General features: G+C 36.5%; 1 protein-coding gene across 2 annotated transcripts; it reads left to right on the forward strand.

Annotated features, from left to right (window-relative positions):
• Positions 1–287: 287 nt before the first annotated feature.
• On the forward strand, positions 288–12,095 carry LOC131955515 (COP9 signalosome complex subunit 7a). Of its 2 annotated transcripts, none has more exons than XM_059319664.1 (8): positions 288–483; positions 621–696; positions 923–1,011; positions 1,437–1,496; positions 1,807–1,949; positions 9,905–10,010; positions 10,363–10,533; positions 11,827–12,095. In XM_059319664.1, the coding sequence occupies exons 1-7, from the start codon at positions 328–330 to the stop codon at positions 10,489–10,491; spliced, it is 759 nt and encodes a 252-aa protein (XP_059175647.1). In that variant the 5' UTR covers positions 288–327; the 3' UTR covers positions 10,492–10,533; positions 11,827–12,095. The 2 variants fall into 2 exon arrangements, with proteins under 2 accessions (XP_059175647.1, XP_059175646.1); XM_059319663.1 differs by having other exon boundaries at positions 289–483; positions 10,363–10,487.
• Positions 12,096–18,864: the final 6,769 nt, after the last annotated feature.

The following is an 18,864-nucleotide window of genomic DNA, read 5'->3' on the forward strand; positions in this document are numbered from 1 at the left end:
TTTTAATAGGTAAGTGACTAAAATGGCAACTGCTGTGTCTATTTACAATTAAAAATATTTAGGCATAAAATCAGTTTTTCAAATGATCTAACTTTAATTTGAAATCATTATAGGATTATTGTAGATCTAGGGCTTGGATCTATAGTATATCTAGAAGATAATACAAACACTACTAAGCCTTATTTCCTTTGTCTCAAATATGTTCATTTTGCTTTGTGGTTGAAGAGTGTACTAAAATTTGTTTGCAAACACTTGCTTTCTGATTGTAAATTTATTTAGAAATGCTTACAAGTGTTCTTCTATTTGTAGTGCTGAGTAAATATTGTCATGACAAGTGAAAAAGCTGCCAACCCACTGGAACCATTCCTCCTCCTGTTGAAAGATGCTAAGCATGCTGGTGCTGCCAGTATAATTAACCAGGCACTGAGCTCCCCGAATGTGTACGTCTTTGGGGAGCTTTTACAGTTGCCAAATGTTCAAGAAGTGAGTGCCTCTAATGCTGTAACTCAAATTTTAAATTTTATTTACATTTTTTTACTTGACTGCTATTTGATTGTAGAATTCAATAATGAGATTCAGATGGGGCTATTGATACATGTAAATTTTATGGTTTTTACTAGCTAGCCACTGGGCCTCATGCATCTGTGTTTCAACTCCTCAATGTCTTTGCCTATGGAACTTATAAAGACTACAAAGGTATGTTTGGCTTTATTTTGAACCATCTTATTCCAAATTTCATTGGTTTAAAAACAATATTTACAATGGTAACTACCAAAATGAAGATAACTTTTCTTTGGCAGTCTGATTATTTTCTTATAAATCTAGTCAATAGATATTTTTTAAAATTGTCTGATTGGGCTTTTAGTATTTTTAATGATTCCTGCCAGGTAATAAAAATATGAACATTTTGTATCTCTTTCAGCAAGTACTGCACAGTTACCTGATCTTTCACCAGCACAGTTGACTAAATTACGACACTTAACAGTAGTTTCGCTTGCAACTAGAAGTAAAGTATGTTAATTTTGCTTCTTTTTCTTCAGTTGCTTGGTTTAGACTATTTCCCATCATAGTTTTTTAACCAAAAAAAAAATCATGGTATAAATTTAAATATTCATTTCCTGGATAAAGTTTTGTTGGTCACCAGAATTAGAACTTAAATGGTTAGTGTGGCATCTAGTATCGTAGCATGCACCCTAAGTGCATGTTTTAGTTGTGCAGTAGTGAGTTATACTTGGATTAATATTAATAAAACAACATTACAACTCCATTTTAATATGATTGAGTTGATATTTACTAAAATTCATTACCTATTTCACTTAATTGGATACTAAAAAGTAATATATTAAACTAAAAAACAGTTAATGCACACACAATATAATGTTTAATTTAATTTCTTATAAATTTCAAGAAATTTTTTTGTTTCTGTTACTTTTCAGTGTATTCCATATTCTGTTTTACTAGAAGAATTAGCAATGGAAAATGTGAGGAATCTTGAGGTAATGTTGCCTTTTACTTATTTAGATTGATATAGTAGAATAAAGGAATGATTTAAGCCTAAGACGGTGTTATACCCAATAATAGTCTTTTCAATACCTGTATTTCTGTAAAAAAAATTTGCTTAAAAATGTAAACATTAATAGATATTCAGTGTAATCATGTTTTTTTCTCTTGTTTATTAAGTTATCATAGCAAATTTAAATAATACAGTAAAAAATGTAAATTAACATGGAAAAATATTTTTAACAACTTATCCTTGGCATAATCTGAAGATGGATTACAATTTGTATTTTATATTTCACTTCCCAGGATCTCATAATTGAGGTGATATATGCAGATATAATTCATGGCAAGCTGGATCAGAAGAAACAGCAGCTAGAAGTAGATTACGCTCTAGGTCGAGATATTCATGATAATGTACTGACAGAAGTGCTTCAGGTTCTGCAACAATGGTCAGTAATTGTTTATATATTATTGCCGTCAGGTATTTCTTACTTAAAAAACTGGGACAGTCATTTTTATAAAATTGTCAATAAAGATGGCTTGTGACCTACTTAGGTCGAGTCACTTTTATTTTGACATTGTATAATTCCTTATATGGAATGATGGTGTAACACCTGGGGTTTTTCCACTGACTTATTAAGGTGTTTGAGACATAGAAATTTTCCATTAAGTACTGATTGAATGATTCTGATCAGATGATTATCCCAACCAATGGCGACATGAGTTGAGGATAACCTCCCCTGTCACAGAAGTCTTTAATTGCACTGCACACTCGCAACACGTGGCAGTCTACGGGGCAGTTTTACCTTGATCAGGCAGCCGTCCATATTGTCCGGCTATAGACTCTGACCATTTGAACGTGAGAGTACTTAAGACCTGTGTGTGCCTTACTTTCTTAAGTTGATTTAGTCTTCTAGTTTAATATTACTTGTCGCTAAGTAATTCCTGAAGCTTCAACAGTGTTGTGTGGCCTGTGGCTGTTTTTTTAGACAGTGTAGAAATCTGTGATAGTGTTTTTTCCTGCATTTTGTAAGTTGGGTTTTTGATATTTTATACATTAAATATTTTATCTAGTTCATCTTTGTGTTCTGCCACAACTGTGTTCGCTGATTAAAAGGTCGTATGTAGATTGGATGAGTGTTAATCACAATAGTATCACTAGCTTCCCTAGACAATCAATTCGAGCCCTAGTGTGTCGTTGTGTTAAGGTTCATCCACTTAGGCCGTAAGGTATTTGCATATGACCCCGAAAAAAGAATCCGGGGACGTTCTCCTTCTATTTGGCTGATAGATAGGTTAACGTTACAAAGTGGGGTCTCGCCGAGATTTAATCTGTCGTTCCAGTTGTTGGTTATCAGTTAAACACTAAGTTTAGTCTGATCTAGTTGTTTTTTATATCCAGTGTAGCGCCGTGGTCTTACAACGCGCGCTCAGGCTAGAGTTATCTAGGTCAAATAAGCAGACGTGTCGTCCTACATTTAGAGGTCGAGTACACGGCCCAACGCTGTGTATTAATTTAAAGGATCTAGGCTTGTTGTGATTTTCAAGTTAGTGTTATGGAGTCTTTTTTGGCTAATCCTACTGTTGAAGATGTAGAAAAGTTGAGTAGAAAAGTTTTGGTTAGTGTTGTTAAGGAATTGAAATTGGATTATTCTGTTACGCAGAAATCAGAGGTGTTGAGAGATAAAATTGTTGTTCATTTCATTAATGAAGGAGTATTTGACGAAAGTTTGTTAGCTAGTGTGTTGCTCCGCGAGGAGAAATCTATAGAAGAGAGGGAGCTTTTATTAAAAGAAAAGGAGTTTGAAACTAAAAGTGCTCTAGAGAAGGAGAAAGTTGCTTTAGAGAAACAGGAGTTAGAGGCTAAAATTGCTTTAGATAAGAGGAGGTTGGAATTAGAGTTTGGTCAAGTTAGTGATGTTACTTCTCTGGTAGATCCAAAAAAGTTGTCGGTAGGGCAAGTGATTGCCAAATTTGGGAAATTAGTTCCTAAATTTGATGAAACAGATTTGGTCGTTTTCTTTAACTCGTTTGAGAGTTTAGCGAAGACATGTGAATGGCCCGAAACTTCCATTACTGCTTTATTGAGCTCTGTCCTTACTGGGAAAGCTGCAAAAACATACCAGGCACTCTCTCACGACGTTCAAAATAACTATAGTTTGGTCAAGACTGCCATTTTAAAGGCCTACGCACTGACGCCCGAGGCCTATCGGACAAAATTCCGAACACTCCGCAAGTTACCCACACAATCATATGTGGAATTTCTCTTTGAAAAGGAGAAAATATTCTCAAGGTGGCTACACTCTGAGGAAGTTTCTGAGTTTGAGAAACTCAGGTCACTTATCCTAAGGAAAGAATTCCTAACGTCCCTGCCTGAAGAGATACGACTACACATTCTGGATAACAAGATAACTGACATCCAGAAGGCTGCTGAGTCGGCTGACACATATATGTTGGTGCATAAGAAACCACCAGTGTCAGGAAACCGCCTCAACCCCGTGCTTCCCCTTTTTGGCAGCAATCCTCCTGTTGGCCAACATTTGAAGGCATCACAGTCCAGAGAGAAACCAAGATCAACTCTCAATCGTCGAGCAGTATGCCAGTTCTGCAAAAGGTCTGGGCATCTTGTCAAGGACTGTTACAAACGTCTCCAGAATAACAGAGAGGTGGTGCGTACTTCTGCGCACTATGCTCTACCCCCTCAAGCAGCCAGTTCAACTATGAACTCTAGAATTCTAAAGGACTCTAACCCTAAGTGTCCGCAAGAAGGTAGTCAAGTCTCCACACATTATGTGCAGTCACATTTTGACTGTTCTCGCCACCATCCAGTTTCTTCCGAGTCTACCGATCTCGAGGGATCGAGAAAAGTTGACTTTTCATCTTGTATTGCCAAAGCCATCATTAGCAAACCAGGTGATCCGTTGTCTCAGAAGAATATCACCGTCCTAAGAGACACAGGAGCGTCACAATCACTCCTTTTGAAAAGTTCAATGGACATTACACCTGAGACGAACACCGGAAGGATTTCCATTATCCAGGGAGTGGGGACAAAATCTACTGTCGTCCCTCTACACAAGTTCGCCCTGAAACATCATCTCGTCGAAGGTGAGGTCATTTTAGGTGTGATAGATAGTATTCCTGTCCCAGGAGTACACCTACTTCTAGGGAATGACCTTGCGGGAAGCAAAGTATACCCCTGTACGGTTTCAGACCCTTTGTCAACAGTTCCAGATAATGATAATGAACTGTATCCTGCATGTGCGGTGACAAGAAGCCAGACCAAACAATTGGCTGACACAACGTCTGAACCACATCTACCATCATCGTCAAGAAATTCGACTCCCAAACTGGAGTCTATGCTTCCAGAAAACACAAGCCTGGGCTTACCCCTGAGGATATCTCAGGAAGACATCATTAAAGCTCAACAAGTCGACGCGGAACTCAAAGCAACGGTCGAAAAATCTCTATCATCTGACGATGGAGAATATTTCTCCGAGAACGGCCTCTTCTTTCGTCGCGCTATACCAGTGAATTCCTCACCAGCCGAACCATGGTTGGGTAAAAACCAGCTGTGGGTCCCTCCACCTTATCGGCATGAAATACTTAAGCTGGCACATGACCATCCAATGTCAGCGCACCCAGGAGTCTCTAAAACGACGGCGAAGATCAAAGAGCTGTTCTTTTGGCCCAAAATGAGAAAAGATGTGTCGCGTTACTGCAGAAGTTGCACGAACTGTCAGTTGGCCGGAAAGCCAAACCAGACAATTCCTAAGGCCCCTTTGAGTCCGATTCCTGTATTAGAAGAACCTTTTTCTAAAATTGTCATGGACTGTGTAGGTCCCTTGCCTAAAACCAAGGCGGGCAACGAGTACCTACTTACCTTTATGTGTTCAAGTACCCGTTTTCCCGAGGCGATTCCCTTACGGAACATTAAGGCAAAGACTGTAGTCAGAGCCATGACCCGGTTCTTCACTACCTTTGGATTACCTAGAATCGTGCAAACAGATCAAGGCAGCAACTTCACCAGTCACCATTTTCAGGAAGCGCTAGCCAAGCTAGGCGTTACCCACATCACCAGCTCAGCCTACCACCCTCAGTCTCAAGGCGTACTTGAGAGGTTCCACCAAACCCTCAAAACCATGCTAAGGACATTCGCTAATAGTAACACCCAATGGGATGAGTCTGTTCCTTGGATTATTTTCGCCGCGAGGGACTGTGTCCAGGACTCTTTAGGTTACTCGCCTTTTCAACTTGTGTTTGGACATTCTGTCCGTGGTCCCCTGAAGCTGATACACGAACGTTGGACAGGTACCAGTGATCATCCAGTGGAAAACTTCGACGATTTTCACGTTCGACTGAAAGCCGTGTGCGAAATGGCTCACAAGAACTTAAGAAAGGCCCAAGTGAGAATGAAAGGACTGTATGATAAGAGTTCTTGTAAACGAACATTCAATCCAGGCGACAAAGTTCTTGTGTTAGTGCCTAATCTGAACAATGCGTTATCCTTGAGATATTGTGGACCCTTTACTGTGCATTCAAAATTAAGTGATTTGAACTATGTTGTCAATACGCCTGACAGAAGAAAGAAACAGACAGTGTATCATGTTAACTCACTGAAAAAATATTATGATAATTGTAACAATTTTCATTCCACAGCTGAAATTACTTTACCTGTATGTTCAAATGTTTCTGATGATGTGATACATGATAAATTGAAACCCCCAAAATTGGTAAATTCTTCCTTTTTAGATAATTTGAATGTCCACCTTATGCATTTGTCCACAGAGGAAAGCCATAGATTGTCTCAGTTATTCGAGACCTTTCCCTCTATTTTTGGGGATGTTCCCAAAGAAGCGAAGGTTCCACCCCATGATGTAGACGTTGGTGACGCAAAACCCATTAAACAACACCCCTATAGAGTTAACCCGGAAAAAGCTGCTTTGATAAAAGATGAAATTGATTATATGCTCAAGAATGATATCATTGAGCCCAGTTTCAGCAACTGGAGTTCCCCATGTCTCCTAGTCCCGAAAGACGGTGGATCTTTCAGGTTCGTGACCGACTTTAGGAAGGTGAATGCGCTCACCAAAGCTGATTCCTATCCTTTACCTCGGATAGAGGACGTTATTGATAAAGTTGGTCAGGCTAAGATAATTTCCAAAATTGATTTACTTTCAGGATACTGGCAAATCCCCTTATCTGACCGTGCAAAAGAAATATCCGCTTTTGTAACCCCTAATGGTTTTTATAGATACAAACGCATGCCCTTTGGTATGCGAAATGCTGGTCAAACTTTCCAGAGGGTCATTAACTCTGTCATTGCTGACATAGACCAATGTGAGGCCTACATAGATGATATAGTTGTATTTTCTAATACTTTTGAAGAACATATTGTTCAGTTGACTAACCTTTTTAGAAAATTGTCTGAAGTTAATTTTACTGTAAACTTACATAAAAGTGATTTCTGTAAAGCTTCAATTACCTATTTGGGTTATCAAGTGGGAACGAACCAAGTCCGGCCCATTGAAGCTAAAGTAGATGCTATTGTAAAGTTACCACCTCCCAAAAATTGTAAAGAGATCAAAAAGTTCCTTGGGATGGCTGGTTACTATAGGCGGTTCTGTCAAAACTTTTCAGCTATTGCTGAACCTCTTACTGCATTATTGAAAAAGGGTGTTGAGTTTGAATGGTCAAATAAATGTCAAGAAGCCTTTTTAACCATTAAGTCATTTTTATCAAATGCTCCTGTTATGGCTGCACCAAATTTTAGCAAGCCCTTTAAACTTGCCATTGATGCTAGCAACTTAGCCATTGGCTCAGTCCTATTTCAAGAAGACAACATGGGAATTGACCATCCCATTGCCTTTTTTTCCAGGAAGTTAAATGAGAACCAAAAGAATTATTCTACTATTGAAAAAGAAGCTTTAGCTTTGGTTTTATCATTACAACATTTTGAAGTCTATGTCTCTTCTTCAACTAATCCAGTCAGAGTGTTTTCTGACCATGATCCCCTGAGATTTACCTCTAAGTTAGGACAGACAAATCAAAGAATATTAAGATGGTGCTTATATTTCCAAAATTTTAATCTGGAAATTTCACACATTAAGGGTAGTGATAATGTTGTGGCTGATTGTTTGTCAAGAATGTAAAATCTTGTTACACACATTGATCATGTGACATGCTTTGTGGTTCATTAGGACCATAAACAGGTTTTGTTTGAGTGTCACTCATATGAAAATGAGTGGTGTGAGTTTTGAATTTTTTTCAAAATTCCAATCCTGTTGAATATTTTGTTTATTTTCAGGTGAACCTTAATTAAAGGTGGTTTTTGATTATATGTAATCTTTTATAATAATATGTCTCATATGACTCAGTTGATATTGTAGCTAGTCATTGAAATAAAGGTCTTACCCTGGCGGGTTTACCACTTTTAATATCCTCATGGAAATATTGTAATACCCTTTTTTGAGGGATTTTGATGTATAATTACTTTTTGAAGGGTTACTCCCCTTTCACCAATTGTAAAAGTTGGAGTTACTTCCCTTTTATGTTCAGGGATATTTTCATCTGGTATTATGATTTTGATTGCCTACGTTTGTAAAACATTTTTGTTATTTCATTGCCAGATTGGTTCCTTATGTATGTTCTTGTGGAACCTATCTGTCACTTCCAAAAAGGGAGGGGATGTGACCTACTTAGGTCGAGTCACTTTTATTTTGACATTGTATAATTCCTTATATGGAATGATGGTGTAACACCTGGGGTTTTTCCACTGACTTATTAAGGTGTTTGAGACATAGAAATTTTCCATTAAGTACTGATTGAATGATTCTGATCAGATGATTATCCCAACCAATGGCGACATGAGTTGAGGATAACCTCCCCTGTCACAGAAGTCTTTAATTGCACTGCACACTCGCAACACGTGGCAGTCTACGGGGCAGTTTTACCTTGATCAGGCAGCCGTCCATATTGTCCGGCTATAGACTCTGACCATTTGAACGTGAGAGTACTTAAGACCTGTGTGTGCCTTACTTTCTTAAGTTGATTTAGTCTTCTAGTTTAATATTACTTGTCGCTAAGTAATTCCTGAAGCTTCAACAGTGTTGTGTGGCCTGTGGCTGTTTTTTTAGACAGTGTAGAAATCTGTGATAGTGTTTTTTCCTGCATTTTGTAAGTTGGGTTTTTGATATTTTATACATTAAATATTTTATCTAGTTCATCTTTGTGTTCTGCCACAACTGTGTTCGCTGATTAAAAGGTCGTATGTAGATTGGATGAGTGTTAATCACAATAGTATCACTAGCTTCCCTAGACAATCAATTCGAGCCCTAGTGTGTCGTTGTGTTAAGGTTCATCCACTTAGGCCGTAAGGTATTTGCATATGACCCCGAAAAAAGAATCCGGGGACGTTCTCCTTCTATTTGGCTGATAGATAGGTTAACGTTACAGGCTAAAAGCAATCATTTTAAGGGTTGTTCATAAATTGATGTGATGATTTGAAGGCATAATTTTACCATCCACTGTCCATTCTTGCACATCACCACACAAAAGCCTTTTCAAATAACATCACAAACTCCACCCCCACATCATAATGTTATATTAAATACAAATTTTTCATATTTTTGGTTCTAAAAAAAGTACCAATTAATGCCACATTCAATTTTCTTGATCCCACTTTTTTGCTTTAAAATATTCTTTATCCGAAATTGTTGACTAGTCTAATTGTGTACTGCTTTTTTTTTTGCGTAGGATAGTGCTAAGCACAAGTACATTTGTGTTAATATATTTCCTGGCATTCTCTATATTGTGGTCAGGTTTTTATACTCCTTACAAAAGCAATCACAAACCCCATGGTTACTGAACTAGTGAATGTGAAATTGTGTCTGATCACAAAGCCCATGGTTACTGAACTAGTGAATGTGAAATTGTATGTGTCTGATCACAAAGCCCATGGTTACTGAACTAGTGAATGTGAAATTGTATGTGTCTGATCACAAAGCCCATGGTTACTGAACTAGTGAATGTGAAATTGTGTCTGATCACAAAGCCCATGGTTACTGAACTAGTGAATGTGAAATTGTATGTGTCTGATCACAAAGCCCATGGTTACTGAACTAGTGAATGTGAAATTGTGTCTGATCACAAAGCCCATGGTTACTGAACTAGTGAATGTGAAATTGTATGTGTCTGATCACAAAGCCCATGGTTACTGAACTAGTGAATGTGAAATTGTATGTGTCTGATCACAAAGCCCATGGTTACTGAACTAGTGAATGTGAAATTGTGTCTGATCACAAAGCCCATGGTTACTGAACTAGTGAATGTGAAATGGTATGTGTGTGATCACACAGCCCATGATTCTAGCTTGTTTTACCTGAAGTTGGATCCTCATTATACACAGGTGCAATGGATGTGAAGGTGTCCTAAGAAGTATAGAAGAACAGATTAACAAAGCTAACACCTTCAAAGAAAAACAGAATCAGCAGAGGATATCACTGGAAGATGAGGTTTGGAAATTCTTATTAAATTTTTTTATATGCTATGTTTTTGTTAAAATTAACATACCAAACTCAATTCAGTTATTCAAATTTTAATCAATAAATTTTTTGCATACTAATCTGAAAAATAGCAAACAGAATGCATACATTTTTATTAAACATAACTCCATATTACATGCCCAGTTTGATTAATTGCTAATTTTGTTAAAACCCCGGATATTTTGTTGTTTTATTTAAACTGGTTTTTTTTTTCATTCTTTTTTTTTCTTTTTTTACAAACTCCAAATATGGATAAAATGAGGTAGAAATATGGTTAAAAAAAGGGAAGCTACTGTAATATGTACCTGTTATTTCCCCTTAGGTGATCAACATTAAAAAGACAATAAAAACCAGCCAACAGCAGGACCTGGATGAGGCCATGGTCACAGACAGCAGAAGTGACATTTCCATTGACAAGGGGGTCAAGAAAGCTGTCAAAACTAAAGGGTGAGCAGACGTGTTCATCATCAAGTTTTCTTAGGACTAGGTCATTGTAAGGCTAGTTTTTGTGATGATTCTTTAAAACTTGTTTCTTTTTATTTGTCAGTGAGGGCTAGGTCATTGTAAGGCTAGTTTTTGTGATGATTCTTTAAAACGTTGTTTCTTTTTATTTGTCAGTGAGGGATAAGTCATTGTAAGGCTAGTTTTTGTGATGATTCTTAAAACTTGTTTCTTTTCATTTGTCAAAGAGGACTAGGTCATTGTAAGGCTAGTTTTTGTGATGATTCTTAAAACTTGTTTCTTTTTATTTGTCAGTGAGGGCTAGGTCATTGTAAGGCTAGTTTTTGTGATGATTCTTAAAACTTGTTTCTTTTCGTTAGTCAGTGAGGGCTAGGTCATTGTAAGGCTAGTTTTTGTGATGATTCTTTAAACTTGTTTCTTTTCATTTGTCAGTGAGGGCTAGGTCATTGTAAGGCTAGTTTTTGTGATGATTATTAAAACTTGTTTCTTTTCGTTAGTCAGTGAGGGCTAGGTCATTGTAAGGCTAGTTTTTGTGATGATTCTTTAAAACTTGTTTCTTTTCTTTTGTCAGTGAGACTAGGTCATTGTAAGGCTAGTTTTTGTGATGATTCTTAAAACTTGTTTCTTTTCGTTAGTCAGTGAGGGCTAGGTCATTGTAAGGCTAGTTTTTGTGATGATTCTTTAAACTTGTTTCTTTTCATTTGTCAGTGAGGGCTAGGTCATTGTAAGGCTAGTTTTTGTGATGATTCTTAAAACTTGTTTCTTTTCGTTAGTCAGTGAGGGCTAGGTCATTGTAAGGCTAGTTTTTGTGATGATTCTTTAAAACTTGTTTCTTTTCTTTTGTCAGTGAGACTAGGTCATTGTAAGGCTAGTTTTTGTGACGATTCTTTAAAACGTTTCTTTTCATTTGTCAGTGAGGGCTAGTTCCTGTAAGGCCAGTTTTTATGATGATTCTTTAAAACTTTGTTTCTGTTCAGTGGTAACTGAAAGGATAGTTTATATTGTGATTTCCTTTAAAAGCTATTTTTCTTGGTGCTATACAAGATCTATGAATTATTTTTGCACATGAGTGAATTTTCCATTAGAAAAAAATTGAAGATTTCTATTTCTTCCTATTCTTTGAAAATACAACCTGATGTTAAACATCTTCATCTTCAAAATTAAAATAATAGTTGCCTAATTAATGATTTTTACTTATGATATAAAAATCCTTGTGTGTTGTAATAGCTTAATACAGTTTACATTTTTTAAATTATTGAACTAACATTTATTTAAAATTTGTTTTCTAAAAAAATTTTGAATGAGGTACCATTTTTAATTTCAGGTTGAGGGGAAGTAACCCAGGAAAGTTATGGAAGTGATCAGCTGAGATATTGTTTTAGTGTATGTGGCTGCGAACCTGATCTTGTAAATATTTATTCAGATATTGAAAACGTTTGCAATTTTTGACTTGACTCTGTTTCAAAAGTAAAAAAAAAGTGTTTGATTATACTAAGCTACCCAATCCATTGGATGTATGCTACAAATGTGTCCACATCCCAAAGTTCACTGGATACAACACATTTTTTAATAAACAACTGTTTTAATATTCTATAAATTGTGTTAGTTTTACATCTTGTAAACCTTTAATTATTTTACATGCATGCATTAATTATACAAGCCATTGTTAGTTTGGCACTAATTTATTCACTAGCAACAATCTATTTGTGTAAATTACTGCCCTTGAGCTAGCAATACCAGCAGTAAAGCTGTGTTGGCTCAATACATAGAATAGCTTCTATTTGATAATACAGTATTTCATATTATCTTAAGACTTGTTGTTTTTGTGTGTTTTCTACACAATGTGTCTCTTGTATTTGAAAAGTAATTTTTTAGTAATTTTTTCAAACACAGCATATTTTGCTTTTCAAAAAAGGACTTCTTTTGTAAAGTGAATACAATTTAACTATGACCTGGATTTGTGAAAATTTTAGTATTAAAAAAATGATTAGATATTTTCAAATACATTCAAATCGATTGCGGGTGGTGGGGGTGGAATTTCAGACACTTTGTGATGGTGGGGGGGGGGGGGGGGGGGTCATGGAGTGAAATCTAAAAAAAATGTGGTCTTTTAAGGACGATTGCTTTAATTAAAGCATTGATTGCCTTAAGATTATAAGATATCCAAAGCAGTTTCTTAATTGGCCCTACTAACATACACCACTGCAGCTACCAATCATTTTTACACTTACACAAAAAGCCAGTATAGTAGTAAACAGCATCTGGTTTATTCATTTACAGTGTTATTCATTTACAGTGTTAAAACTACACGTAATAGAAAGTAAGAAAATGATAATCACTTTTTCATTTATTCATTTACTGGTGAAAGTAAAGCATATCAACCTACGTCTTAATAACCTCCCCCTCCCTAGGTCTGTGATGTCATTTATGGAAAAACCCCAAACAAAGAAATTAAGCATCAAATCATCAAATATAATAAGTCTTTACATTGAATTCAATAAGCCGAAACTGTCAAAGCATTTGTGATGTAGGCGAATATTATTTTTTGGTTATATCTAAAATGTAACCAGTACTTTTAGACATCTCTCATGGTGGCCCCCCACCTCTCGGAGACGAAGTAGAAAAAAAATCAATCAAATGTAATAGAAAAAATCATTGTCTTCTCCCTCTCCCGGGGCAAAGAGTTATAAAGAAACCTGATTTATAATCAATGCGCTTAATTCTTTCACACCTACACCCGAATTATGCTGAACAATGTAATGTAAACAAACCTGCGAAGATTATATTTCTATAGATCTAGATTGTAATCAATACGTTATATTCTTAGCATGTTATGCCCAATCAATTCAGTAAGCCGAATTATGTAACAATGTAAAAAAAAATAAGCGAAGATTATTTTTGTATATATGTCGATTATAATCACTGCGTTATATTCTTAGTATCTTACAGAGGCGTAGCGCGGCGGGGGGGGGGGGGGACATATGTCCCCGGGCGCCAACCCAAAATGGGTTGGAAAAACAAATTGAAAGTTGTTTGAGGGGGGGGGGGTGTTGCAAATCGAAAGTTTGATGGGGGGGGGGGGGTGCAAATCGAAAGTTTGTCCCCGGGCGCCGGGAAGGGTCACTACGCCTCTGGTATCTTAGTATCAATCCAGTAAGGCGCGTTACGAAACAATGTAAAAATAAATAGTGAAGATTATATTTATATGCATATATAATGATTATAATGAACGAGCCGACCCGCGGCATATCATACGCCGCTATTTAGTTGTTTTTTTTTCTACTTTTCAGTCATTTATAATTTGTGAATTCGACAGTACCAACGATGCCACTGAAAATATTTCTTTAAAACACTATAAGTAGCTCGTTAAGGACGATAATCCCCCCCCCCTCCTTCCCCGCCCCCCTCCGTTAAAGTAAACTCCACTTAGTTACCCCCCCCCCCCCCCTTACGTTTAAAATAGTTTCAAACTAAATTATCTGCCCCTAATAGTCGTCACTAAACACGGCTCTGCTTGTAAACATTTAGCGTGAACCACAGCTCACCAGACCATGTAGGGGTGGGGGTGGTAGGGAGCGCGCTTACAGCTTGTTTTCTAGCGTCTCCCAGAAGAGAATTATATATATATATATACATGCGTTGTATTCTTAGAACCAGCCAATTCAGTTTAGCAAATGCTGTAACGATGACAAAAAATAGCGAAGATTATTTTGGGATAACATCAATGCGCGCGTTACACCTCTGTTCTTTCACCTCCTCTCCCCACCCACCTAAGCCAGGTGCACGCGATAAGCGCGCGCGCCGTCTCATTGATTCCCATCGATCTCAACTACGTCACGAGGAAAATGCTGGCCGCGTCGCGTGCACGAATCCCCCACACACTAGTATTGTCTCGCCGCTAACACACACAAACACACGCACTGTCAACACGCCCGATTGTATTTCCGCACCTGAATTAGCGCCGTGTGTGGACGGTCGAGCAGTACCAAGAAATTATTACCTGTCGTGGAGTATAGTACCGAGAAATGTATATCCTGCGATTATAAAAATAAACGTTCATTATTATGAGTGTTAGTCACTGACCCGGTTATTGTTTTTGAAAGACAGATTTTCCCATTTGGATTAAACTTGGTTGTTGTGGATAAGATTAAGAGCAAGGTAAATTATCCGCTTAATTCATTCAGGATATTCAGGTGAGTTAACCGTGTTTTATTATCCTAAATGCCAAGTCCGTCTTAAAAAAAAAATAAGAAGAATTTGCAATGTAAATATAAAATAAAAATATCTTCTCTGCGATTTACCTTAAGTGTTTTAAAATCATTTTCCATAACAAAATTTGATTCTATATATTTGTATTGATACGTGGTTATTTATAAAAGAAAATACCCAGTCAACGAAAGTGATATTTTTAAAGTGTCATTATTCACCCAACCAAATGTTTACCATGAGCGATATAAAGCGATTAACATCTGCCGTCCGCCATCTGCTGTAGAAAAAAAATCTATAAAGTAAAAATGGTGTCGGGAATAATTTTTTTTCCATATCCATTGAGTATGTTCGTCACTGGAGTGTGTCGTTCGGTTCTGCCTGTGTTGCAGTGGTGTGTAAATCTTGTGTTTATTAGTGCACAATTTATATGCTAACATATCTTGTTATGATTGGTATGTTGCGAAAGTTCATCGGAGGAGCATGCGTATTATTCTTCTCACATAAAGCTACACATAAAGATTTTTTTTCTCACACCTCAGTAGCGTAGCGTTATATTAAAAAAATACATATACGAAAGCCTATACGTATATTATCCATACATTCGGAGGAAAGTGGGTACTTGAAAACTTCCACAATCAGAAATAGTTTATTTTTTTTTTTTTACTTAAAAGCAATCTTTATGATTAACTAAATTTTAAAAAATAAAAACAACTCACGGTTTTTAGGTGTAACTATTAAAATAAAATAGCACAGTAATTAAGACAAAAAAATTACATAACGGTGCTAATTACCCGAACAGCGGTACAAAAAGTACTAGCGGTGATGCCGGTAAGTAAGAATGGTATAAAGATAACGAGTTAATCACTAATGTGTTGATTTGTATGCTTGCGCTGGTTTTTGTATAATCTTGCTGGAGATAAATAGTTGTTGAGCTAAAAATAACTCCACACGTTCAAATGTTGTGAAATTAGTTTGGTCAATACTGCATTCTTTGACTGAAGAGAGTATATTCCAGGATAAAGCATATTAGAGCTTATCATCAAAGCCGGAAAGAGCTTCTAGCTTGAAGTGTAATGCCATACAAATGGATGAAGGTTAAGCCTATCGTAAATTAATTGTTGGATGTTTTTATTTTTTATAAAGATAAAAGAGTTAAATGAGTAATTTATTTAAAAAATGCCTGAAATGGACTAGTATAGCATGAGTAAGCAAATATGCGTATTCCTTCCAGAACATTTACTAGCCTTGATCTATTCATAAACCTAACAATATCACTAACATTTAAAGTGGGGTAGTGTTCTACTGTTATTTTTCGGGCGGGGTGATATACAAAAAAAAAGGGGGGGGGGGGGGGGGGGGGGGTTACATTGGCTGAGGTATGTGTGTGAGGGGGGGGGGGGTTAATGTCCTGTACCCGTTATCCCGATAGTAATTATTATTGCGGTAAGTTGTGCCATGCTATTCTGATCAGAGTTTCTTCCAGGCATCTATTCGCGAATTCCACCTCCCCCCGAAATTTTAGTCTGCCCCCCCCCCCCCGACAATTTTAAGTGATCCCCGAAGAAAAAAATGCTGGAAGAAACATTGATTCTGATAAAACACGAAGTGGGACAGGTAGACAAACGTCACAAGTCCATCAATTCATTAACTTTGAACCTACACCACTGTGCAGCTCCGATGACACGTCTTCTCACTAGACCACAAGACTCATTCACAGCCAACTCACTGACATCAACAACACAGCCACACAGCTATACATTAGATCCGACATGCAATGGATATCACTAAGATATATACAACACAAGGGACGCAACAATAACTAACAAGACATAACGTACATCGCGACCGCGCCCCTAAAAGGTTAAAATGCCCCCCCCCCCCCTCCCTTTTCGGGCCAAAAAAGAAATTGTCTTAAAGAACCCCTGTTGTGAACATACACTAGCCCAATCCACCCTAGTTTTCTGCACCCCCCTCCCCCTTTCCAATTGTGTTTTACCAAAGACTGGTCGATTAATATATGTCAACGAATTCGGGTATTACAGTAATGAATTCGTTCAACCTTAAACAACAACAACCCGCTTTGTTTAATGTAGGCCTATCGTTCTCGGCGAGACCCCTGGTTGAATTATGTTGGATAATGGAAAATGTCTAATTACCATTTGTTTACATTGATATTGACGGAACATGTTTAATTACCATATGTTTATATCGATATTGACGGGACATATGTCTAATTACCATTTGTTTATATTGATATTAATGCGACAATTGTCTAATTATCATTTGTTTATATTGATGACAAATGTCGAATTACCATTTGTTTATATTGATATTGATGGCAAATGTCTAATTACCATTTGTTTATATTGATATTGATGGCAAATGTCTAATTACCATTTGTTTATATTGATATTGACGGGACAAATGTCTAATTACTTTTTGTTTGTATTGATATGGATGGGTTTTATATTTTGATAGAACGTAGTTTTTAAAGTATCTAAATGGATGCTTTTAAATCCGCTGAAAAGTTTATTTATATTTAATGCCTTTATGACAATTAGAAAAAAAAGCAAAATACAAACTCATTATACTGATACACCTGCCTTAGATGTTTTATGCTACAAAATTTTACATGTGGTCATTCTTTGTTTACTTTTTAAATTATCGATTACAAAATGAAAATTCCCATGAGCAATTTTTTGTGCGCAGTTTTCATTTGCGCATTTTTCCTTTGCGCATTTTTTCTTGTTGCCCCTTAGAGCATGTCTAGATTGAAAAGTCTCAGGGGAAATCCTCATTTGGCTCATGAATAGAAAAACAGAGACCACTATATTTTAAGGACCAATATTTATCAAGAGGGAACTTTTGTGTGAAAATGGTCTGCCGCTGCCCATTTTCGACACGCTTTTCAGCTTTTAGTGTGAGATTATTTTACCGTACATGCAGATTCCTTTACAGTAAAAGTACACGAAAACATTCCCCGTAGCGTTAACTCGAATCTTCACTTTTTCCACCACACCTAGCCAATCGAGACTCACGTCTCTATTGATTCGACCAATCCAAACCCGTGTCTTTATTGATCTGACCAATCGATGCTCTTGTTTCTGAAACAAAAAATATAATTGATATTTTCTTTTACCACGATACACGCCCACGTTATAAATGATTAAATTAATGGTTGGAATCGATACATTGATCAGAGATCGATCAACCTAACATGTTGGCAGGAATTGAGATTTTGTTCTATTTTTTCTGCTGATTGATTTCTGTTGCTTTTATTGCCAGTTCATGCTTGAGTGAATTAAAGTTTGATGGAAGTATCTCTGGGTCGTCTCGACCTTCATGTCGACACCCACCACATTGAGAAAACAAAAACTGCTGACTTCAGCTGTTTTGCTGTGGCTTTGCCCAGGTCATGAAAACAAACTACTGCGTCGCGTCTTAATGAATGTCAAAGACTCGTTAAGAAGGCGATAGACTGCATTTATCTGGAGTTTCATTGATTTATTTTTAGTTAAAGAAATAGTTCTTCCTTAAAATAATGACATTTAAAATACGACTCGTATATAAGCTCTTTATGATAAATAATAGTAATAAGCTTATGTGTTTACTAAATAAAGAATAGATTTTATTTTTAAGATACAAACGTTAGAGCATTGTAAGTTCATTAATTTTCTTCAACATATTGTAGTTAACAAAAATGTGTACTATTATATCTGCGCTAATAATAGTTTATTTTCTTATGTTTAATACATTTAAAATATTGTTATAAAGGTTTTAGAGTACAATTTTATTTTCCACATTTTATTATCTAGGAATTGTAAAGAAATATATTTCTAAGTGGATATCTTAAAAAAAAAATAGCAGGCTTCCTTATGCTTTTCATTCTGTTTGTTCTTTATTACCTCGATATCCCACGGGACTGAAATCCATTAAGAACGACAAGTTACTCATGATCTTATTTAAAAATAATTATCTGCCCCTTATCAACGTCAGCCGACGGCTCTCTGATGTAGAAACATCTGTGAGCTAACATCCAATGAGCCCCGACTGATCGTTAACACTAAATCCTGTTTGCTTATCTTTTGTAACTGAATATGGTAATATCGAAATTAATTTTTAATGACACATTTAATATTTAATTAGAATGAAC

This window comes from Physella acuta, unplaced genomic scaffold (assembly GCF_028476545.2).
Source record: "Physella acuta isolate Inbredline_101_S28 unplaced genomic scaffold, ASM2847654v3 ptg001071l, whole genome shotgun sequence".
In the NCBI taxonomy this organism is placed as follows: Eukaryota; Metazoa; Mollusca; class Gastropoda; family Physidae; genus Physella; species Physella acuta.

Excerpts from the sequence above, each read along its gene's own strand:
- LOC131955515 (XM_059319663.1), top strand. The coding sequence starts at position 328 with ATGACAAGTGAAAAAGCTGCCAACCCACTGGAACCATTCCTCCTCCTG. Across the intron at positions 1,012-1,436 it reads CGCTTGCAACTAGAAGTAAA|TGTATTCCATATTCTGTTTT; the intron begins GTATGTTAATTT and ends GTTACTTTTCAG. Across the intron at positions 10,488-11,826 it reads AAAGCTGTCAAAACTAAAGG|GTTGAGGGGAAGTAACCCAG; the intron begins GTGAGCAGACGT and ends TTTTAATTTCAG.